This window comes from Melitaea cinxia, chromosome 12 (genome assembly GCF_905220565.1).
Source record: "Melitaea cinxia chromosome 12, ilMelCinx1.1, whole genome shotgun sequence".
In the NCBI taxonomy this organism is placed as follows: domain Eukaryota; kingdom Metazoa; phylum Arthropoda; class Insecta; order Lepidoptera; family Nymphalidae; genus Melitaea; species Melitaea cinxia.
This window is the reverse complement of record NC_059405.1, coordinates 16,896,831-16,922,145: the sequence shown is the minus strand read 5'-3', so window position 1 is coordinate 16,922,145 and position 25,315 is coordinate 16,896,831. Positions and strand designations below refer to the sequence as shown.

Genomic DNA, 25,315 nt, shown 5'->3' with positions numbered 1-25,315 from the left:
CATTAGTTTGTAACGGGATTCGAAACTTGAATGAAATACCTTTCAAGCTGACGATCTCAGATTTTACGACGAAGTCCGTATCGACGATTTGCTGGCGGTAGACGCAGTTCTGGCTGGGCAGCGCCACGACGCGCGCCTGCTTCTCCGAGGCGATGACCACGAACTGGCGGTCGGCCGCCGCCTCCGCGCCCGGCGCCGGCGTGGGGCTCGTGTGGCTGCCCGCGGAGCCCTGCTTCGTGGGCGTGCGCTCGCGCCGCTCCCGGCCCTGGGGCAAGCGACCACCCCGTCACACACATAATATACACACACCACTGGCCTGTGACGTAGATTGTTAAATAGTGTTGTACTTGTGACTCACATCTTTACTGTCGTCCTTCCAGCTCTCGTACGAGTAGGGAATTAAAGCACCATTACAGTCCAAAAATGACATTGCCAATATTGAACCTTTTAACCTAAATATGGGACCACCTGGAAAATATAACGAAAGAAATTGAAGTCGAACAACTATGAACAAATTTATGTGAGATTGTGCTTTTTCAAGAAATTATATGTATGATGTTAACGGTGACGACAGTTACCACTCGTGGATACGACGACTGGTTGCGTGTGTCGCAGGTCGGCCTCCGGCAAGCTGATCATCATCGTTAGCACTGAGCCGAGTGTCGTTCCAATCCACAGCGTCGGCAGCAACGTCGTAGGATCTAAAATCCAGAGTAACTGGATAGTAGAAGAAACAACTTTGACTGTAATGGTGTTAGAAGTGGTGACTCACCGGATCTCTTCGTGTAGCTGTCGGCGAAGGCGAGGCACTGGATACCCTCCTGCGATATGTTCTCAAGACTGGACATGGAGCTGGAGCGCGACCGCGAGAACGAGCTGTCCAGCTTGTCTACGCGGCCGGTTGGTGTAAATAGACAGATTATCTCTCCGCTTTGACTATCACCTAGCTAAAAGTCCAATACCACGCTATACACGCATGCTAAGGGACTCTTAGTTTGTACTGCGGTGACGGCTGCTTTATTAGATTTAATTTGAAATGAAAAAAAAAACCACATTGGGTAATCGATTCCAACCTGTCGCAGCCGCTACCGCTTTCACAGTTAGACTAAGAAGTTGCACTCTAGAGCTAGCTGGTTATGTGCGGTTGTGAAATTAGCTGAAACCATTCATTCAGCTGCAGCATACTTCTGTGCCGAATATATAATAGATTAAAATATCAAAGAGGAGTCATGCTAGATAACCATTCTGTTGCATGCCCGTCCAATCTCAGCTTATTTGCACAACTGACTATATTATATCATAATATTTATTCCCAAGTTACTCGATTAGCTCATGACAGAATTTTACAGAGGTTTTAATGAATGAAGTTGATGGTGATGTTGCGAGTCACACCCGATCTCTTTACATATTCACAGTTAACACTTTCATAATACATTAGACATACAGGAATAGAAATGAAAATGTCGAATGAAGCGAACCAAGAGCAGAGTTAATGGTAATGGATGAGATGCAGGGATGGTATGGTACGGTGAAACTGGAAGTCGAGAAGGCACAAGCGAGGTGTTCCTGGCCGCTGTGACGTCTCGCCACATGGCCATTCTAAATCACACTAACACTATAAAGCGCAAACTCGCATTCATCGTTACCCCCTAAATTTACTATCAGCTAATTTTCCGCTCAGTTCTTAAAAATTTATGACCCACTAAAATAATGTGAAGCGTACTCGTGGACGGACAAACAATTCGATGAAAGAAAAAAGTGACATCTATATATGTATGTGTATCCATGGTGCAGTGAATATTTCATAGCGGCGCATGCGTCTAGTGCATTGAATAAAGATATTACTGTAAGCATACATAGACATAAGGACAGCCGTACATAGAGGCAGCCAAAAACGAGCCATTTAAACTTTTTGCTTTGTGGTCGAGCTAGAAACAAAAAGATAATGTCATGTACTCAACAGCGGTTAGTAAGAATAGTAATAACAATATTAATAGCGAGCGAGTGCCAGTCACCGAGGCGACCGCTCGAATCAGTCCGGCACTCGAGGTCAGATGTTCTGCGGTAAATACAATAGTAAAAACAAGTTGCGGGTAAGGCAAAGAAATAAATAATGTGAGACCGCTCGTGATAGGTAATATTGAAAACTTTGAACACTATAACGATAACGCAGAAAATAATTAGAAAAGACAATTTAATTAAAGATCGTGTATTGTATACAATATGTAAAGCCTCGCTCATAGAATGCACATATAACATACAAGAGATACCGTTCGTACGCTGAGCAAGTGATAGAATAGAGAAGAGATAGTTTTTAGTAGTAAGTCACCTTTTATTATGTCTAAGAGTCATGCCGGAAGTCGTTCGTACGGTGCAGTTGAGGTGCAGTGTAGGAAACATCGGAGGAAAGTCACAGCCACAATTTCGACTCTAAGTAATATAACAATCAGCTACCGTGTGACAATACAGGACCGGAGTCCGTGACAAGCCACGAAACAAAAGATAAAAACTAAACAAATGTAAAAGTAAAAATTTCAATGCATATGTTTATAGGGTACCATTTGGTTGCATTATTTGTAAGTACTCCATAGATGCGAGAGTCTGCGGAATGCTTGGTTCTGTATCGACAAAAACCACAACATGTTAAAGCATTGCCACCACATATTACTGACAGGGCTGGCTCGTCGTCTACAGGCGCTACACGTCATACGTGTGCTCTATAGGCATGTGTTTGATTGTCTCGTGTAGGTAGTTGAATGCTGTAAGATGATTATCGTTTACTAATTCTTCTAGCACGCAAACATGACTCGTGGTGCGATGTTGGGATATGTGAAGTTTGTAGCGGAAGAACTGTAGAGGGCGAACCAGTACTTGAATTTTTTTTTTGGAAAACAACTAATTGGCTCTCATGACAGGGACACACAGTTATTGATCATTCTAATGTCGACATGGTACAACACAGGAAGAGAACACTACTCAATATGAACAGCTAGAAATTAAAATAACAAACGGTGATGTGGCAGACTGCAATGATTACCTATTAAATGATTCCGATCTGAAAGTGGAAATTGATCAAATAAATACACATAATTTAGAGACGCATGCTCTCTGTCCAAGAATAATGAGTCAGATTTTTGAATGAGCATGATTTGTCAAGTCTAACAAGACGTTAGAGCCAATTAAGATTAATGACGGCAAAATTTTAATGGTTTTCACCAAAATTAGAAAAAAATAAGTTATGGTCGTATGCTTATGAAATTGAAGATTTATACGCTGTTATTTAATTTAATTAAAAGTAATACAGGTTTAATCTTCAATTTCAGACAGTACGTGAAAGTTCAGTGGTAGGTTGTAAAGGTGAAGTAATTGTAGTATCAGTAAGAAAATATAAAAAATAAAAACATAGACGAAAGAAAAAGATGACAGTAAGGCGAGATCGCTCGATTTAAACGCGTACTTTTTACGTTTTGAACAACATTCACATTCAACAAATATGATATTTACTGCGATGCAACGTTTAAGCGCGATAAACATTAAGCGGTTGACACCGTCAGCTCTTTGATACGTTCTCCAGCCAAAGCTTAACAAGACGCACGAGGCACACGATAAAGACGGGCATCGATCTCAACGCATCTCCAGCGATTCGCCATCGAACATAAAATTCAAAAAATCAAAGTAAGAAAGAAAAAAAAAAACAAAACGCAAGGAGAAATTGCGACTGTTTAGATCGGAAGGAAGACCGAGAGGTCGTATAAAGGTGACTGTACTACCAAAACTGCAATACTGTCGCGTCGTGAGTAGAGAATGCTGCGGGGCGGGGGGCGCGGCGTACACGTCGGACGCGGTGGAGAGGCACTTGTGCAGTTTGCGGGTACCTTGCGAGCGCGAGCGCCGCACCGCGCGAGGCCCCCCGGGGCCCCCCGCGCCCCCGCCAGCGCCGCCCGCCGGGCCCCCGCCGCCGGGGCCCCCGCTGGCCGGGCCCCCGCCGCCCCCGCCGCCGGGCCCGTTCATCTACAACACACACACACGTCCGACCTGCCGCACCCCTACCGCGCCGTGGACTGTGAGCGTCACTCGTGCTATCACTGGAGTATGTCGGTTTATCTATTCGTACAAATATATCTGAAAATTTAGACACGTAACTTAAATAATCTTGAAATCTCGTTAAGACCGACGATTACCTACTGACACACCGCTTAACTGAGTTTGTAGATGAAAGCCGCAAAGTACAGTATTAGGTCAAGGTGTTTGGTAAGAACACTGCATCTACCTACATACTTAAACCGACCGCTGAGCGTATTTGATACTTCATAAAATAAATATAAGTATGCGTATAAATAAGATGATAGATAAAAGAAATGAAAGGAAACAAATTAAGAGTACATAAACGAATAAACCGCCACCTGATGTACATAAATGACATGAAAAGCGAGATAGAGACCCCGGTCCGGGGGTCGGGACGCGGACGCGGACTTAGAAACGACGAGGCGACTCTGCGCCAGGACATCGAGATTAGTCAGGCGTGTTCGGAATGTTGGTCCCTTGTTAGTCGTGTGCTGATGTTAGCCGGTTATCTGGAGATCCATACCTATAATCTCGGGCACTTCTATTACTTGCTCGTTTGTTTCCTCTTCGACATTTCGTTCGATTCTCGGGCAAAGTCTCGCTAGAAACTCTCCTGGGGAAAGCAGATCGGTCAGAAAAGTGTAGCAGCACCTATTCGAACGGTTCGGCGGCTAACCGTCGCAAGTCCCGGGCGCGTCGTTAGCTCGCTATGGACTGATGGGAAGCTAACAAGCGGGGAGGTGCACAGCTAGGTTCCGACTACTGTAGCTCTTTACTTTAACATCATCTCAAACGGACATCGACAACACAGAGATCTTAACGCCTACTTTCGATGCAGTATTAATTATTTAAGATAGAAATTTACCGAATAAATCACCGAATAGATATTTTAGGCAGTTCGAATCCTCGTCGGATGAGTCCTTGTCCTTGGGAAAGAAAAACACAGCGATTACCTAATGTGTTGCATCTTGGCTACTGATAATATACCAGCATGTATACAGTGTACTTTTATACACGTGATCGTATATAGATACATATCACTACATATTATATATGCACCATTTATGACGCTCTATTTCAAAATTATATACTTAAATTTTAAAATAAATAAAAAGCCAAATATCACAAGAAGCGAAAAGCATGATGGATATATTTTAATATGGTTATCCTTTATCTTGTGAATTCTAAAATCGACTCTTTTAACAGTTCGTTTAGTTATTACGTAATTATATGTTTTTAAATGTTAAAAATTGTAACTACTGATTATCTACGAGCAAAAACTTCTATCTGATAAAACTTTATCTACAATATTAGTAAACGATATAAAAAATTGGCCATACCATTACCATTCCAATCCCAGAGCAACGGTAACTACACTATGTTACATGATGACTAGTGCTACGAGAGAACGCAACCCGCGTGAGACGGCATGATGTGAGGTGAGGATGGCTCCTGCGGATACTTACTGAAACGCCGCATCAGGTTCCCGGCGAACGACTGCGACTGCTGGCTCGTCGCCTGCTTCTTCCGCAGGTCTTTTACCGATTCCTGCTTGCTGTACTTTATATTCGGCACCGACAGCAATCTCTGGTCTCTTTGGTCCCTGGTCGGATCCTCTTTTTTCTTTCCTTTCGAACGAGGCGGTCGTAGCGGCTTCCCGTCTTCGTCGAAGAGCGGAAGATTATCGGGTCGGGTCGCTTTTTCGTCATCACCGATTTGAGAGGGAGAAATATCGGGTGTCGTCTCGCCGCGTTCTTTATCTTGCCACCTTTCCTGCAGTTCCTTGTGCATTCTGTCGTAGACGTCCGCCGATCGTTTCTCTTGTAATTCTCTATGCATTCTTTCGAAAACGTCGGAACAGACTCTTAAGGGTGACGAAAGTTGGCTTTTGTCTTCTTCTACTTTTTTCTCTCCCATCTCCTCGCCATCGGGCGATTCGGTGCTGGATTCAATGACTACCTCGGATGTACCGGTACCGGTCGTATCGGAATAGAACTGAGAGTTTGATTTTTCGATTGCTTCTTCGTTTTCTGGAGGCGCAAAGGCAGCTTTTAATTTAAGGTCAACTTTAGACAGCTGTCGTTTTAGATTGAAGGTCTTCCACGGAGTGGATTTGCGTCTCGTGTCAAGTTTCGGGTCCGGTAGAGCTTCCTCGGCGGGCTCGGGGCTGGCCGGTGACTCCTCCAACTTCAGGGACAGGGGAATACATCAGTTTGTAGAGCTCGACCTCGACCACGCATCGAGCGTTGGCATCTACCGGCCGTGTTCGGGCGTGGTGACCAGAATTTTGTTAAAAACTGCCCTTCCAAAATAGCTTTTTCATTAGATAAAATTAGTTTGATACTTACATAAGTAATGAACGCATATTCGCTAGAAACGATAAGTTTAATTTCGGAAGAGCAGTTGTATTTTAGTTTTCAGCTTGAGTTGTATGAGACATGGCAAACTTACGACAGCCATATCAGAAGATCATTTGTAAGTATATAATGTAAATCTAACAAGTGGCACTTGTCGATATCTATGAAGATAGGCGTTGTAGAATAGTGAAGACAGGCTTAGTGTAAAAAATGTCTAAATGCCATGCCAAATGTCACTACGGGAAAAGCCGGGACGCCCTTAGCGCTAAATTCTAATAAATGAAAATAATAAAAAATTAAACAGTTAAAAATAATAACATCGGGATCGAACCAGGGACGTTTAGCGCAGCTAAATTATCCTTGATTTTAGCAACTGAAAATGTAATAAAACAAAAGAGCAAAATAAATGTAATGTGAAAAGATTGCCTTTGAAGAAATTACTATTTCATTGATCAACATCGAGCTAAAACGGAACGGTCTAGCTTCTACTTCAACAACTAATTTATCGTACTTATATTTACGTGTTTTAATTTTAATCTTTTAAGTATTCAGTATTATTTATACTGAGTTTAAAGATTGTTTAGAACTTGAAAATGTTTCGAATACTTTCCTGTTTCGTCAAATACTTGAGTTTGATACGAGATTAATCGACAGGAGACATCCGGTGGCTTTCAAGAATTACTTTAACAGATATGATATTAGTGTTTTGTCAATAATTTTTACAATAGTAATACGTAAAACTCGAATCTCGCAGTGTTTGCGCGTGCTCGTCTCAAAGTGATGTCGCAATCCGACTATATACATCCTAATAAATAAAACCATCTAAGTGTCTATATCGGCTTCAGGCGCAGTCCTAAGTGAGCTGACATGACGCGAAGCAATGCGACGTGACATGATGTAACGTGGCCGACCGCGATCGTTACCACCGTGATCGTGTCGGACTGGTTATAGCTATATTGGATGCTTCGGTTACACTGACAGTTATAGTCTCAATAATTAAGGCGCGAAAAATATACGGCTTCAAAAACCGTGCAATACCCAATCTTGACTAGAATTCAGCTTCTCATGATAAATATAATTAATGTCATTGGTAAATTGTTCGCGTTAAACTGTGGCTACGTCAACGTAATGTAAATTTGCATTACGTCACGTGGTACCGTTCCGCTTCAGTATAGCCTGAGCACCAGTCTCTATATCAAGGTCACGTCACGTCACGTCATGTCACGTCACGTCACGTCACGTCAGTCGCCGCAGCGCCCCGCGGCGCCCGGGCGCTCACCTGGTCGAGGTCGGGCGAGCGGCGCTCGACGCGCTCGACGCGCTCGGGGCGCTCGGCGCGCTCGGCGCGCTCGGCGCGCAGCTCGGGGTGCGGCAGGTACAGCGCGTGCGCCGGCAGCGCCGCCAGCACGCAGCGCCGCCACACGTCCAGCACCACCACGCCGCGCTCGCCGCCCCACGCCATGCTGCGCAACGGCTCTCACTCACCCGGCGCCCACACCGCCTCCGCCTCGAGCGGGGCAGCTCGGGGCGTCGGGTAGTGTGTACGTAGCGAAGGAAGGTAGGCGACAGCGCGCGTAGTACGTTGCGGCGAGAGTTAATAACGTACGGCCGAAAGATTCAGTTCGTATCAGCAAAGATTAACCGTCATTCCAATTCGTCATTCACGACGGACGTGAAACTTTTATTTTTCAATTAGAACATTTATTCAGTTGTGTACCGATGACGTCGCTAGAAAACCACCTATGTACTCAAAATCGATTTCGAGGACCAGATAGACCATATAAAGCGACTCTTAACGACTGCTTAAATGTTCGTTAGTAAAATAAATCACATTGAATATCTAACGAAATTTAACCAAAATTCACTCATTTCTGAAATTCGTGCTAGATAATGTACAACTAAAATCACGAAGCCAGCTACTCACAGGCCGTACGAGGAGTTGAGCGTGAGCGCGGTGACGGGGTGCGGCGCGCCCTGCTGCAGCGCCACCAGCGCCGCCTGGAAGCCGGCCGAGCGCCGCGACCCGCCCGCCCCGCCCGCCCCGGCGCTGCTGCGCACCCGGAGCGCACCCGGGGCGGTCTGGGGGAGGGGAAATAAATAAACAAGCGCTTCGCACTCACCGCCCCTAAGTACGATTACTCATTAACTGCTGTGTGGGGGGCCCAGAAACACAATAATAAATTCTTTATTGGACCAAATACTTTACGATTTCTTAATTATTAATATACACAAACACTCAAACCACAGCAAACATGTGTATGGCTAATACTAATGTATTCACTGTGCGGGAATCAAACACGCAAACGCTATTGCAACGGTCATGAGCCAGTGCTCTTATCGTTGCGCCAACGCGTCGCCATTGGTAGAGGTAGCCAAGAGGGTAATTAGGGGGAGTGGGGGGTCATTACGGAACTGTTGCAGCATAAACTAGGCTGGGTAGTTGGGTAAAAGGAAAAAGGAGGCTTAACTGTTGGATTAACGGGGCCAGGCTGGTAAGGAGTCAGAAGCTGACACGTCTGTTTCGTTTCTCTCTAGCGACAGGACAAGTGCCGAAAGCCTGGAAGCAAGCTAACGTGCAGCCTGTGCCCAAAAAGGGCAGTCGAGCTAACCCTGTCAATTACAGACCTATTTCCATAACGTCCATACTCTGTAAGAGTATGGAACGTATACTGAATAACCGGCTCCTGGCACACCTTGAGAAGAACGATCTCCTTAGTGACCGACAGTTTGGTTTTCGCCGTAATCGTTCCACGGGTGATCTTCTGGCGTATGCCACACACATTTGGAGTGAGGCTATCGAGAAACACGGGGAAGCCATTGCGGTCTCGCTCGATATCTCGAAGGCATTTGACAGGGTCTGGCATGACGGCCTTATTAGCAAACTTCCTTCATACGGCCTACCCGCTTCTCTCTGTGTTTGGATATCTGACTTTCTGAGGGATCGATCGATCCGCGTAGTCATAGACGGTTGCGATTCCGATCGTTTGGCCATCAATGCCGGGGTTCCTCAGGGGTCTGTACTCTCGGCAACGTTATTCTTGCTGCACATCAACGACCTGCTCAAACCCGGAACCTTTGGGTATGCAGATGACAGCACCGTTGTCGAGCGTTACGTGTCCAACGCACGAGCGAGTGGGTCTGAGATCCAATCGCTGAGGGAAGCTATGATTCAGCGTCTGAACTTGTCCTTTAAAGCTGTCTGCGATTGGGGTGACGCAAACCTGGTCAGGTTCAACGCCTCTAAGACCCAGGCGTGTCTTTTTTCGGCAAAGCGGAGTCCTTTCCATCTGACTCCCTCTTTCCGAGGTGTGCCCGTGCCCATAACCGGCCGCCTAGAGCTTCTTGGCGTTACTTTATCATCCACCCTCAATTTCGGCTCATACATAGAGACAAAGGCTCAAACAGCTGTCAGAAAACTGGGCGTCCTCTCGAAGGTGAGACAGTATTTCACTCCGGAACAGCTTCTAAATTTATATCAAGCGCAAGTTCGATCATGCATGGAGTACTGCTCTCATCTTTGGGATGGCTCAGCCAAGTACCAGCTGGAGCTTCTCGAGTCAATTGAGAGACGAGCCAGGAGGCTCATCGGTGATAGTGCACTGGTCGCTGCAAAGCTGCAAAGCTTGCATCATCGACGGAGGGTGGCCGGCCTGTCGGTTTTTTATCGGATACACTTCGGAGAGTGTGCGCAGGAACTCCATAACCTGATTCCCCCTTCCATCATCGTACAACCAGACGCTCTACGTTACGCCACCCTTATATGGTTGACATTCCCCTTATACGCACTAAGCGATTCGCTAGTACATTCTTGATCCGTATAGCCAAAGAATGGAACTCTCTACCAGCGTCTGTGTTTCCAGAAAATTATAACCTGAGGATCTTTAAGTCGCGAGTGAATATGTTACTTCTAGGTAAGCGTGCTCCATCTTAGACCGCATTTTCACTTATCATCAGGTGAAATAGTGGTCAAACGCAAGCCCATCATTGTATAAAAAAAAAGGAGGGGGAGTGTGTTTGTTTCCGTGTGTGTGTGAAGGGGTGAGGGGGGGTCGGGGGGCATTACGTAGCTGTCACGCACAAGTGCTACCGGAACCGAGCGTAAGAATTATGTATGTGGAGGATCATTACGTAACTGTTACAGTACGGAACGGTTTCAAAACTAGAGCGTGGATCCATCAACTCGCTAACTCAACTGGTTTTGGTTATGCGAAAGTATGTATGACAAATCTTATTAAATATTATTTTAGTGGCACCTTACTGTTACTTGTAATTTACATATAACATACAAAAAAGTATTAGCAACAAAACAATAATATCATTTTTAAGCATTACATTAAACTTCATAAATAAGGCTTATATCTAATAAATAATGTAGGGGTAATTTTACCTTCCGGCCCTCGCCTTCAACGCTCTCTCCACCTCTGCTGAAAGAGGCAGATCTAGTGCTTTCCACTTCTGGAGACGTTTCCTCTTCCACCGCATCACTGATTACCGGAATTTCTACTACCTGAAATGTTAAAACGAATGCGCCTTATTTACTATTACATAAATATATAATAGGCTGAGATGTCAATAAACTATTGGCTAATCATTTTCTTGAAGATAATTCAGTTGTAGTATTATTTACATCCCAAACCCGCTTGCATACACTTCTGCTTGAGTCGATGATAAAGACTTCCGATTACGTGATAATTCCAAGATAAACTTAGTTCTTTTTTATATAACTAGGTCGGCAAACAAGCGGCTCTTCAGATGGTAAGCGATTACTGTAGCATTTAGACGTCTGCAACACCAGAAGCATCGCAAGCGAGTTGCCAACTCTGTCCGCAATTCCCTTCCAGGAGTTCTGGTCACCTTACTTACCAACAGGAACACAATACTGCTTGAAGGCAGTACTATTTAGCTGTGATCTTCGGTAAGGTACGGTAAGGTCGAAGAGTATTTTGACCCCAGTTTGTACCCCAGGCGAGTTGTTTCATATTTTGGACAGGAAACTTCTTGATGTGCTCTACCTCAGTTAATAGTACCCAATCGCAGTCCACTGCTGGACATAGGCCTCCACGAGTTCGCGCCAAAAATGGCGCAGATTCATGTGTTTTGCCCATAGTCACCACGCTGGGCAGGCGGGCTGCTGGCTATGTCGCACCGAGGTCGCTGCTGGCCGTCTTCGGCCTGTGTATTTCAAAGCCAGTAGTTGGATGGTTATCCCACCATCGGTCGGCTTTTTAAGTTCCAAGGTGGAAGTGGAACTGTGTTATCGATTAGTTGCCTTTAACGACACCCGCGGGAAGAGTGAAGGTGGTTATAACCACACAGCAGCAATTTCCACCTATCTACATATAAAATATCTACAGGACTACGAGCTTGCTCACGTGCGTCTCGGCGGCCTGCTCGGTCTTGCGGAACTTGAACAGCACCACGTGGCCGTGCGGCAGCGCCACGCACAGGCGGCGGGACTCCGCGCACAGCGCCGCCTGCTGGATGGCCAGCGGGGACTCCTCCTCGTAGCCCGCGCGCCGCTCGAACACTGCGCACACGAGCGGAGCTGCTACTTGCACCCGTACACACGCACATATACACACACACAGCGCCGCCTGCTGGATGGCCAGCGGGGACTCCTCCTCGTAGCCCGCGCGCCGCTCGAACACTGCGCACACGAGCGGAGCTGCTACTTGCACCCGTACACACGCACATATACACACGCACATATACACACACACAGCGCCGCCTGCTGGATGGCCAGCGGGGACTCCTCCTCGTAGCCCGAACACTGCGCACACGCACATGAGGAGCCCGTCTGGTCCGTCACACGGTGGTGGGTAGTTGCATGCATCCGTACACACACGCATGCACATATACATACACACAGCCAAACATATACATCTCTACAAGGAAACACGCACACTCACACAAATATACACACTCAGATCCAAACATACACATACCTTCAAGAAAACATGTTACACACGCACGCACACAAACGCGCACGTATTGTTCGCGCATACGGTAAATTACAAATATTTTCAAACGAGTTACAAAATAGTAGTTTAAGCAACTGTCATATAATGAAGGGTATTAAAACACGAGTGTGAGTTTATGAAACGAGCGCAGCGAGTTTCATAATAGTAACGAGTGTTTTCATACCCGTGTTATATGCAGTTGCATACACTACTTTATCTTCACTAATGCAATTAATCAAACAACAAGAGTAAAAGCTGACAATAGTTTATTTATAATAATTGTTCAAATTTTGGATGGTACAATTTTGAAAGTTAATGTTAATTATTGCTCCAGCAGCTGTAGCGGTCGCGGGGCAAGCAGTAGAGCTCGTAGACGGAGTCGGAATAAGTTATTATATTCTTTTTCATATAATTTTCTAGATTTTTCTGGCAAAAGATTGTGAGTTAATTTTGTTGCCAATTCTAGAATATCCGGAGGCGTACAAATATCATCGTCGCTATCCAGTTTTAACTTTTAATTTATTAAATTAAATTCACGCGTACGTGTATTGTCACAGTGATTTTGCCGCCATTAAAATCTAACCAATGAGAGCGCAGCTGCGCGCATGCGCGCGATGTTATAATGAGATTTTACGATATCGATGTGGATATTATACCATCATGTGAAATTGCTTAAATTGAGTGTTTTTTTGTCTGCGCTATAACAGTAGTAATTATAAGTCAAGTATTGGAAACATAAGTAGAATGTTACAACATTAGTGTAGATAAAGATATTATCAATATTACTAAAATATTAGTGATGAATTCAAAAGTTTATAATGAACTTTTTGGACTAACTTTACTCACCTTTAGAACATTTTAATTTGTACAAAATTTGTAAAGTCCCTGCACTCGCATCCCAAAATTTCACACTGCCGTCTGCGTGTCTGAAATGAGAGAAATATGTTTGTTCGTTCTATTCTTTGGTAGTCTGATTATTGTAACAAGTTTCTTTTTGACAAAAACAGTAAGTAAATGTAAATGTGTATAATTGATACCCCACACAAGCGTCACATATCATCACGGGCAAAAACGCAAAAGTTAAAGGTAGCGATCATTTTACCAACACATCAAACAAAGACGTTTTCTATGAAACAACTAGCTGACCCCGCAAACGTTGTTTTGCCATAACACAAAATTTCAAATATTTTCTCAATTTGATCGCAGCAACAACTGTCGGGACAAACTAAAATTAAAATAGAATAATATTTAATATTTGATGCTGCGATGGTAGCGCAGTCTACCGGATTAAATTAACAACTACTTATAAATGAAAAATTAGTTAAATAAACATTTTCCAGAGGACCAAATTGTGAATCTAAACCATCCTCGAATCCCCTTGAACTCACACAAAAAAATTCATCAAAATCCGTCCAGTTGTCTAGGAGGAGTTCAGTGACATACACACGCACACAAGATATATATATATATATATATATATATATATATATATATATATATATATATAAAGATATTCGAAATTATAATACATGATTGGTGGTAAGACTTACCCAGTCAGAATAATTTCACTGTAGGAACAGGACGCAGGCGCCCACTCCCCCCCGTTGATAGGCCACAACTTCTCACTGAAGCCGGCTGCCTTCTTGTTGCCTTGCCGCCCGACCGAGTAGAATGCTGGAATCTGAGAAGCAAAGATGTCAAATCAATACTATTGAAATAGTTTTGAAGTGACACTTTTTACGCACGCTTGATTTGGGGGGTAAGCTGGGGAATGCGTGACGAGAGCGTTACGAAAAGTGTGATCGGGCGAGGCGAACGGAGCAAGAGAGAGAGGTGCGAGACACATTTTATTTCTGTCTTTCTCTCATGGCCAGTTACGTTGCTTTCATCTAAAACACAGTGCAGGCCTATTGTGCAGAAGTTATACTTCAGTCTTGTGGTCGAAATCATCCTCGTTTTTTTGATTTCAATGAAAATTCTACGAGTATAATGTCATTGTTGGGGCAATATCTAAAAAATTTGTGACGCTTTTGTGATGATATGTCTTTCATATATTAATTGAATCTTCACAATAAAGAAAACTGAAAATTTTCTGAAAGATAGAGGTGCTACTTTCCTGTTCATACAAAAAAACTTGATTTTATAGATTGAAACCATTTTTAAAGTTATCAAAGATTTTGAGTTCATCTAACTTTTGGGATTTTTTACATCAAACTACCCAAAAGAAAACTTCCTTACCAAGTCCGAAGGGCAATCAGCGAAGTAACAGCAGCAGGTGACGGGCGATTCGTGTATGTCCATAGGGTAGGGATTCTCGAAGCAGGGGTAGCCGGGGGTCAGCAGGTCGATCACGACCAGATCATTTTGCAGAAGCACGACTATCGCGTACGGTTCCTGGTAATCTGGAATGTGACATTCTTCGATTATTTCAATCATAAATGACATCGGGGTGTATCGAGTCAAGTCCATTTGTCAACAAATTTGCTACGATGTCTAAGTATATCAATACTATATCAATATTTGTGGGTATAAATCATCACTTCAGCCTATCGCAGTCCACGTCTGGACATAGGCCTCCCCAAGTTCGCGCCACACATCCCGGTCTTCCGCAATCCTCATCCAGCCTACACCGGCAATCTTACGTAGATCGTCGGTCCAACGGTATAAATAACTTCATATTATAATTAAATTTAACAAATATTTTAAAATAATTCTATTTGACTACTTAATGTAAGACAAATTTTTTATTCCACTCTTTCTGGAAGAAATGTCCTATTCTTTGAACGGTCTTACGGAGCTTTAGCGTTTCCATACATCATGTTATCATTTCTTGATCCCCATCCCTTATGCTTAACTACCTTCAACTACCGCTTATTTCTAGGGTCAGCAAAGCATTCGTGGTTTAACTGGTGTTAGCCATTACAGGTTGTGTGTATTCATGAACGAAACTTTAAGAACACATAAATATAATAAGTAATCAACGAACCAGCTGCATGAGGGCTCTCGCAAAGGGTAACAAAGTCGACCACGCTGTGTTCCATCTCTAGCACGGTGGTGCTCTTTCCGTTGAGAACTGTGATACTGTGCGTCCGACCAGCCTTGTCGGTCGGCAGGCCTCCGGAGAAGATCACGAGACTTTCTCTGGAAATTTGTAAAATTTCATGACTTGAGGATGAGGTTTATAGAGGTTGCTTGGTACAAATATTTACCTTACATTAAAAATGGCCAATGCACAAAAGGATCGTTAATTTTTTAAGGATTTTATCCAGATGGTCATCTGGTTCAAGTGAGTGTTCTAACAATTCTGTTTAATAGAAACATTTTGCCATCTTATAGATATGTTCTATCTATGTTTATTTATTTATATGTACAAAATAAAAGATGGGCTACTCACCCAGTTCTCGAAGTTTTCCATTCTAATCGGAGTATCGGTTTGCATGGTTCCGGTTTTCCGTCTTTATTCGCTTTTGCTGAAAACAGTTTTTTTTTTATAAGTGTCAATATTGTAGTCTGTGGTCTCTTGTTGTAATTTACACCAATAAAATGTCGTCTCAATATTTATAATTTCATCACATTCTTTAACAATAACATTAGCACTTAACGCTAGCATTTTCGAGAGTTTCCCTCGATTTATTTGGGATCCCATAATCAGATCCTGGTTTCCTTATCATGGTACCAAACTAGGGATATCCCCTTTCCAACAAAAAAGAATTATCAAAATCGGTACATCAAGTTATGCGGTATAATACAACGTAGGTCGACGAAAAAAGCGTCATATAAAAACGCATTATTAGATATAACTCGAAAAGTAGTTGTTAGATCTCAAATAAATTTAAATGGGACCAATTGGGACACACCACCTTTCGATTAAAACAAAATTTGTCGAAATCGGTCTACCTGGTCAAAAGTTCTGATGTAACATACATAAAAAAAAATACAGTCGAATTGAGAACCTCCTCCTTTTTTGGAAGTCGGTTAAAAAGTGCTTTGAACCCACTCGCGTTAACTACATTTTGAAATCGAACTAATTTTAATTTAAAGCTCATTAAAATATCAGCAACAATTTAGGTTTTTCAACTTGTGTCATAATAATTAATAATTAGTTTTTATTGAAAGTATTAATCTCTGATTGTTAGATAAACATTCAAATCCCCGTACATTCATGCATGTTACAAGAGTTTATAACATATAGGGGGAACTATCTTCACAGATATTATTGTTTTAAGGGTTAATTGACAGTAATATTCTGATATGACAAAAAAAAATCACTAAAACCAAGCAGAACTGATTAATATTGGGAAAATATTATAAAGCAACGTCATCGTCGAAAAGAATATTCATACAAAACTTGACATTCACGAAATGTCCTAATAAATGAATACACCCTAATATATGCAATGGGACCCTCCCTAAAAGATCCGGGCACCTTACTCAACACGGGAACTACGATACTTGAGACTTATATTATTTAGCTGTGATCTTCTGTAAGGTTGAGGTGTCTAGTTTTGCTCCAAACTTTGAGCGAGAAATTTCCTGATGTGCCTCAGTCAGTTAGAGATGATGACTCACCATGTGGGTAAGACAATGAAGTCGGTCTAGGAGACCGCATGCTCCAGGTCGCGAGGGCCCCATCCGCGTGGGCGGTCATCAGCTTGCCATCGTGTTGCCAGGCTGCAGCGCGCACGGCGTCCCCGGGGCCTCCAGTGCCCAAATACCCGCGCCATTCCGCTGCACGCGCGCGTAAGTCCCAAACGACAACCAGACCCATTTCGAACGCGATTACTAACTGAAATTGTGGATAACACCATGATATTATTTATGGTTAACCATATACTGTTGATGAAGGATGTTGTTTGATGTCGCAATATATGGCTATTTCGCAGTCATAATGATGAATAACAATTAATCTATGACTTATTAATTGGAGTACGACAAAAATAGGTAAACAGGTATACTTCGACAAATATATTTTTTTTAAATAATTTGTTTAAAGTACGTAAAATTCGTCGTAGTGTGTATTGTATATGTATTGTCGTATACATGACTAGATGTGGCCCGCGGCAGCGGTACTAAAATATTAAAGTTATAGCCTATAGCCTACCTCGATAAATGGGCTATTTAACACTGAAATAATTTTTCAAGTCGGACCAGTAGTTCTTGAGATTAGCGCGTTCAAGTAGACAAACAAACAAACTCTTCTGATTTATAATATCAGTATAGATTAATAAATATTTAAAGTAACTTTATTTGAATTCATCAAAAAGTTTTTCTCAATATTACGTTTGCAACGTAAGTCTGAACATTAATCCGAGTGATAAAAACTAACTTTGCTGGCGTCTAGCGGGTTCTCGCTGACGTCAACGACGGCGCCGGGGTGATTCGGCCTCGTCCTGCAACAAAAGAAACTCGTCAAGTGGCGCAGATGATGTAAAACGAAGACACGCTCGCGAGGAATCTTAAGTGTTTCCAAGTTTATTTTTAAGCTGTTTGTAATAAAACTAATTGATACTTATTTATTGACAACTTTTTTTATGAATTAATAAAAAGTTTTATATAAAATAAATAAATAAATACTTTTAACACACACAAGCGGTCATTTGTTTCTAAAATGGGCTTGCTTATTACTTGTGTGTAGTTACGGCTGACTGATACATAAATGTAAAATGATAGTATAATAAAAACTAATTAATAATTAAAACTCTATTGATGAATTAATGAGAAGCTTTATGCAAGATGTCAATCAATTTGTCAATAAAAAAATATTAAAGATGGAAATAGGTCAAAAACATTTTAAAGTTCGCGTTTATAATAAAAATAGAAAAATCTTTAATCTTGATAAAATATTTTTCATAACATCTTTTTAGCTCACAAAGACTCACCTCCTTTTAAAATGTATTCCTCATACAAATACAATTACTGACTACAGTAGAAATTCTCGCAAACAATCTAATCTAACCTACTCGTTGTTTGAGTGAGAATTTTAATTACGAAAAGTGCAAAATGATTTAGAATCTTTAAACGTGGTTTATAGTCGAGGCAACTTGTTCCATTTAATGATGTACAATTCACCGATTACTTGATAAAGATATTTGATGTTGAACGTTATTCTCTATAGTTAAAACCTGATGATATAATTATATGTTATTTCTAGTTCTGTCGGAAGTTTCTATTCGCTACGTGTCAAGCCTAAAGTTGCAGTTATAAGTAGAAGTGAAACAATAAGAACCAAGCTTTTTTTTGCCCAACGCGGTTAAAAAAGTTTTCACTGAAAAAAAAAATTGTAGCCGAGTCTTCTTTGCAGAATCCACATTCTGAATCTGTGGTAGTTTCAAATTAACTACGCTTCAGCCTGTAATATCCCATTACTGGGCATAGGCCTCTTTCCCTGTGTAGAAGGATCAGAGCTTAGTCCACCACGCTGCTCCAATGCGGGTTGGCGGATATATTCCCTACTATGAGTAACGATCGCTATCAGGTGTACAGAATAACAACCGGGACCGACGGCTTAACGTGCTCTCCGAGGCACGGTGGGGATACCCATAAGAACTGCACAAACACCCAGACCACGGCAAACACCTGTATGGCCAATACAAATGTTTGTCATGTGCGGGGATCGAACCCGCAACCGCCAGCGGAACAGGTACAATCCATGGCTGTGACCGTTGCGCCCAATCGGCGTCTATTCACAGTCATCAGTCACATTAACTATAATTAATTTATTAAAAATGAACCCACTACAATTCTAAGACGCAAAATAACGATTCAAAAGTGCTTTTGAAACGAATTGGATAAAGTAATTTCTTTTTGTCATGAGTCGTCACGTGTTTATAGCTTATCGTAATAATTTTTTAAATTTGTTCCATGTACCGTAATAAAAACTTGAAAAAACCAACAACAAACGTATTACATTCTAGTACACGTTAGTAACACAACCGTTATTACGTATTCATTAAAAAGACAACAAAAATAGCAACACCATTTAGATTGCTATAGCGCGAATAACTAATACTTAATCGTTAAATATCCCGAGTGTTATCAACACGTCTCAACAAGTGGAGATCGCCGTGACGGCGCGCTAGTACCGACGACGCGGCGCCACTTGTTGCGACGTCGCGGCGGCCGCTGACAGCCTCCCTCAGTAATCGCTTGCAATCTTTGATGATACTATGTCTATACAGGGGTGGTATTATTCTCTGCGTATAATTATTGTGTTTTTAGCATAGATTTATTATTTTTGTTATAAATATTAAGGAAACTTCTTTACAAATAGAAATTATATTGTGTAAATAATTTAGTTTGATTGTAAAAGAAAGACATCGACTTGAATCTACATCGACAAGTAATATAGCCTATTTAGCCTAAAAAACAATCAATTAATAACGCATCATTAGGAATAACTCGGAAAATCGAGATTTCGATCAAATATAAATAGGACCACGTGACAAACACAAGCTTTTCATTACAAAAAGTATCGTCAAAATCCGTACACCCGTAATAAAGAGTTATGAGGAAGTCGCTTAGAAATGTGGCATAGGAGTAAAGCCTGCGTTGGTTCTATTACTTTTGTCCTCTTGACAAACATAATAAAAAGCCTTATAGCCAATTTGAAAAGAAGTAAGTTATTAATTTGTCCGTTTTGATGAGTATTTGGTGTGTATGCCATATGTTATCTTTAGGAATTATAAATCTATAATTTTTTTGAAGTTAAACTTTTTTACGCACGCTCGACTTGGGAGTAAGCTGGTGAATGCGTGACGAGAGCGTTACGAAAAGTGTGGATCGGGCGAAGCGAACGGAAGTTGAGAGGGAGATATAAGTTAGTGAAGATAGGAAGAGAGAGAGTTACGTTTCGTAAGTTTTACGTCAGTCGTATGGTCTAAAGCACACTCGTTTTTTAACCGACTTCAAAAAAGGAGGAGGTTACTCAATTCGACCGTATATATATATATATATACATTTTTTTAAGTATGTTCGGGGATAACTCCGTCGTTTATGAACCGATTTTGATAATTCTTTTTTTGTTGGAAAGGAGATATCCCTTGTTTGGTACCATAATAAGGAAACAAGGATCTGATGATGGGATCCCAGAGAAATCGACGGAAACTCGGAAATCCGTATAACTTTTTACTGGGTGTACCGATTTTGATGATTTTTAATTTAATCAAAAGCCGATGTTTATCATGTGGTCACATTTAAATTTCATCGAGATCTGATTGCAATTTTCGGAATAATCTTTGATAATGCGTATTTACTTGACTATTTCTTCGTCTAGCTTAGTTGTATTACTTGTCGATATAATTGAAGTCGGTTTTTCTTCGTTTACCTGTAAACACATTTTTTTTTTAAATCGAGAACAGAATATTTTTCTTACACTGAATAATGGTAAAGAAAACCAACATAAAAAGTACCACAAGCTATAAAATCTGACATTCAATTTGGTCCATAGTTTTCCATACCATAGCATAAAGTTGGTCATGAATTTATGGGATCAACCATGGTGTTGCTCTTATCGTAACGATCTGAGACAAATTGATATTTTATACGCGTATTACGCGCATTATTCCCGTTTCTGGTTTACGACGAGAGTCGTAAGCGAGTGAATGAAATTGATTCGTATAATTCGTTTGAAGATAAAATGTTTATATCCAATGTAACACTTCAACTCACAATATATGAAATACCGAAAGCATGTTATTCGGTTTAAGGTTAATGGTAGACATTGGCATTGTATTCCATGCATAGTTTTTTTTTTCAAAGTGTAACTTCGGAGTTTCTTGCCGATACTTCTCTGCACAATCTACGTTTCGAATCGGTGGTAGCTTAACTTTAGCATTACTGATTATTTATACCAATTATAATTTAAATTTGTAAAATTTAAAAGTTTTAAAAAGTTTTTGAAGTTTATTTGAATGAAGTAATTTTTTAATTTTAAATTTTTCGCAATAAATAAAGGTTAGTAATGATCATTGAATTTACAAGTGTTCAAAATCAAAATCAAAAACAGCTTTATTCAAATAGGCTACAAGAGCACTTTCGAATCGTCATTTTACAAATTAAAACTTTAAATATAAATTATTTTATTTTTTAGAAGTAAAGCTACCACCGATTCGGAATGTAGATTCTGCAGAGAAGAATCTGCAAGAAACTCCGCAGTTACTCTTTTGAAAAATAATATTAGACTGTGTTTTAGTACAAAATTAGTAACATGTTGCATAAAATACAGCGTCACTAAGTCCATACATCTTTATCAACTATGTAATCCTGCACCGAGTAATAAGCTTTATCTATTAATTTTTTTTTAAATAAAAACATTAAATTTATGTTGAGACAATTCCAAAATCGTTTGTGGGATTTTATTATACATGCGAATACCATAACCCATGTTTAAGAACGTAAGTTGTTTTCTATACTTTTTTTTTAATGTCACTAGTTCGGCAAACAACGGCAACGGCTCACCGGATGGTAAGAGATTACTGTAGCTTATAGACGCCTACAACACCAGAAGCATCGCAAGCGCGTTGCCGACCCAATCCCCAATCCCCCAGGAGCTCTGGTCACCTTACTCACCAACAGGAACACAATACTGCTTGAAAACAATATTATTTATCCGTGGTCTTCTGGTCGAGGTACTACCCCAGTCGGACTGCTCCATATTTTGAGCAGGATATTCCTGCTGTGCCCTACCTCAGTTAAATTAGTATCATGACAAAAAGGTGTCTTTAGATATTAGCAGAGTTAGAAGTGACACAGTCGGCTACGCATTCAACCTCTAACATCACACTGCTGGGCATAGGCCTCGTAGGAGAAGGATTGGAGCTTCATTCGCTTCGCTGCTCCACTGCGGATGGGCGGATGCGTTCTCTAATATGAGTAACGATCGCTATCAGGTATTTATGATAACAACCGGGACCAACGGCTTAATTCTCCGAGTCAAGGTGGGCAAACCCACAAGGACAGACAACCAAACCAGGAATCGAATCCGCAAACCGCTGGTGTTTTAGGCGACTACTCGAACCCTTACACCGTAGCGGTTGTTCGCAGAGCTTTCTCTTAGTCGACTAATGACGGCTAAATGAGCTGATCCGTAGTAGAGTAAGAAAGCTGACATGGGCTGAAAAAAACCCAGATTTTGGCTTCGTAAAGAGTAATTTCTTATAAACAGTGTATGTTTAATTTTTGTATTATTCGGGAAAGTTTTTATTGCGACTGTAATTGTATACAATTTTAGTAATGGATAATAATTTAGCCCAACAAGGCGCGGCTAACTGAAATATTGGTGCGATTATCATATTAAGTATGAAAGTTTTAGATGGACCTAACTTATTTTGATACTTTTTTTGTTATACTCGCGACCCGCCCCGCTTCGCACGAGTGCAGTGCTGATACTAAATATACTACAGAATGTCTTTATTTATTGTGTGAACTGGCTTATGACATGGTTATTAACATAATAACAACAACATTCAAATATGCGTCGTTAGATTACACGTTGTTACAGAATGCGTTGAGGAAATAAAGGTTCACTGCTCGTTCCCCGTAGACAGTAGCGTGATAATATGTAGCCTATATGTTGACCCGACTTCTTAATAATATTCTTGCCAAATTTGAAGTTAATCCATGCAGTACTTTTTGAGTTTATCCCGGACATACATACATACAAACAGATAAACAGACAAAAATTCTAAAAACTATATTTTTTGGCTTCGGTATCGATTATAAATCACACCCCAAGTATTCTTAAAAAAAAATATTCAATGTACAGTTTTGACTTTCCTACCATTTTATTATTTTTTGTTATACTGTAAAACCCCCAGGAGCTCTGGTCACCTCACTCACGAACAGGAACACAAAATTGCTTGGAAGCAGTATTATTTAGCTTTGATCTTCTGTAAGGTCGAGGTACTACCCCAGTCGGGCTGCTCCATATTTTGAGCAGGAAATTTCAACAAGAAACATAAATGCAAACAGTAAAAAGTCGCGACCACGTAACATATAAAGTATTAATTTAAAATATCGATAACATATATATTATTAGTTAAAAAGTTGCGTGTGAGTATGTGTGTGTGTAACCAATAAAGTATCAAATTCACGTAAGCGCACTAACTTAAGTATCGGAAACCTTAGTACTATTAAAATAGTGTTTTCATGTTTTCAGTTTCATAATTAGCTCAGTTTCGACATTCGCGTGACTAACTTAAATATAATTGTGTAAATTTTATTTTTGTAGCATGAAGAGCAACTTGTATTTATTATTAAGGGATTGTGTCTTTTAAATCATCTTCGCGATTTACACTTCATGATATCGAACCCTTTAAAAGTACTTTTATGAAGTAAAACTTCTTTATGTACGCTTGACTTGGGGAGTAAGGTGGTGAATGCGTGACGTGGGCGTTACGAAAAGTGTGATTAGGCGAGGCGAACGGGAGTTGAGAAGGAGATAACTTAGTGATGATAGAAAGAGAGAGAGTTACGTTTCGTTAATTTTAATTCAGTCGTGCTGTCTAAAGCACACTCATTTTTTTTATTATCTCTTATGATAGTTAAATTTCGTTTTGGTCTGTGTTTATATTTAATTCGGACCTTCTTTTACAATTCTCTACACACGTTTGTGTAAGTAAAAATTAAAAAATAATTAAAAAAACTCAATCTTACAGTACCTAAGTATGTACGAGTATTAATAATTCTAAAAAAAAAAAAATACATCGCGTCGAATTTATATCGATAATGATAGTTGTTAGTAAATAGATAACAAGCGCAAAACAATAAGGCATAGAGTTTCGTAAAACTATTCTAAATAATTTTATTTGAAAGAAAAAATATCACTGGAGGGCTGGAGTGAGGGTTAGTAGTTTAGTATTAAATTAAACCTAGGCGCATGCGAGTAAATTGTTTAAACCGGAACAACGGAAAGTGGGTATTAGAATATTTCATCGAACACCTTCCGGCGATCACTTCCGGTCACTGACTGCACACTTCACCCTCTTCTCCCTGAAGGCCTCGGGAATGAGAAGTAAAATTTTCCGACAGTAATCAATACAAAATAAAATTTAATAAAGACAGTTCTATTGAGCTTAAGTAGAAGGCATTCAATTATTATAAAAAAAGTCTAAAGCTGAGAAATATCAGTTAAATGTTTTGGATTTTTTTTTAATTAATAAATGGTATATGATTTATGATACAAAATATGGAGCAATCTGACTGGGGAAGTCGACTAGAACACGCTTAAGATGCTTCTGGAGAGCTGTACGCTTGTTTACCGAGCTAGTTGTATAAAAAACATAAAAAAATCATCAAACATAATTAGCAAGCCTCTTACTTACTAAGCAAGTCATAATGCATGTGATGATGTAGAATTTGGCTTTGTCGCACCGTAAAACGGAAATTGGAAAGCCTCGATTTGTGTTATGATATTAATCCTGATAATTGAAGACTGTATACAAGATTAAGGTCCTGTATTTTTAATCTGATTACATTAAAATTGGAGTTCGTCTGTAAAAAATTTCAAGAAAAAAGAGTCTTCTGTTTATATATATGTAGATGTTTTAAAAAGTAACCATAAAATCAAAAAAGCATTTATTATGAAAAAATTCTATATAATTAGATGTATATAATTATTATAAATATCTGAGGCAACAGTTGGTAATCAAGAGTAAATAAAGCGTAGTAAATGTCTGAGTGCACAAAACAAGTCCGGCGCCGTGCGCCGCCATGTTGCCGACGCCATTCCATGTCATGTCATCTGTGGCACTTGATATTGAAATGTAAGCTATCTTTCGTATTGTCCACATATAACAGGAATAAAATATTCTCGAAATGTCGATTTTAAATATGTAAGTTAGGTGTGTACTTGTTTATAATAGAAAAGAGAGGGAGGAGTTAGTGAATTAGTTAAGAAGAGTTAGTTTTATAATGTTGGACAACGACACCGTCGGA

The 25,315-nt window shown here is 40.6% G+C and overlaps 1 protein-coding gene across 1 annotated transcript in view; it reads right to left on the bottom strand.

The window, feature by feature from the left end:
* LOC123658298 (syntaxin-binding protein 5) overlaps positions 1 to 25,315 on the bottom strand; it is a 99,058-nt gene that overhangs the window by 5,505 nt on the left and 68,238 nt on the right. Inside the window, exons 6-23 of the mRNA XM_045593736.1 lie at positions 17,709 to 17,772; positions 16,952 to 17,168; positions 15,777 to 15,852; positions 15,369 to 15,523; positions 14,621 to 14,784; positions 13,933 to 14,063; positions 13,229 to 13,308; positions 11,795 to 11,949; positions 10,810 to 10,929; positions 8,347 to 8,501; positions 7,768 to 7,885; positions 7,702 to 7,725; positions 5,532 to 6,252; positions 4,589 to 4,678; positions 773 to 889; positions 579 to 701; positions 359 to 468; positions 40 to 265 (exon numbers count right to left, since the gene is read on the bottom strand). Of these exons, the coding sequence (XP_045449692.1) occupies positions 40 to 265; positions 359 to 468; positions 579 to 701; positions 773 to 889; positions 4,589 to 4,678; positions 5,532 to 6,252; positions 7,702 to 7,725; positions 7,768 to 7,885; positions 8,347 to 8,501; positions 10,810 to 10,929; positions 11,795 to 11,949; positions 13,229 to 13,308; positions 13,933 to 14,063; positions 14,621 to 14,784; positions 15,369 to 15,523; positions 15,777 to 15,852; positions 16,952 to 17,168; positions 17,709 to 17,772 (2,846 nt within the window). The remainder of the gene's footprint in view (positions 1 to 39; positions 266 to 358; positions 469 to 578; positions 702 to 772; positions 890 to 4,588; positions 4,679 to 5,531; positions 6,253 to 7,701; positions 7,726 to 7,767; positions 7,886 to 8,346; positions 8,502 to 10,809; positions 10,930 to 11,794; positions 11,950 to 13,228; positions 13,309 to 13,932; positions 14,064 to 14,620; positions 14,785 to 15,368; positions 15,524 to 15,776; positions 15,853 to 16,951; positions 17,169 to 17,708; positions 17,773 to 25,315) is intronic.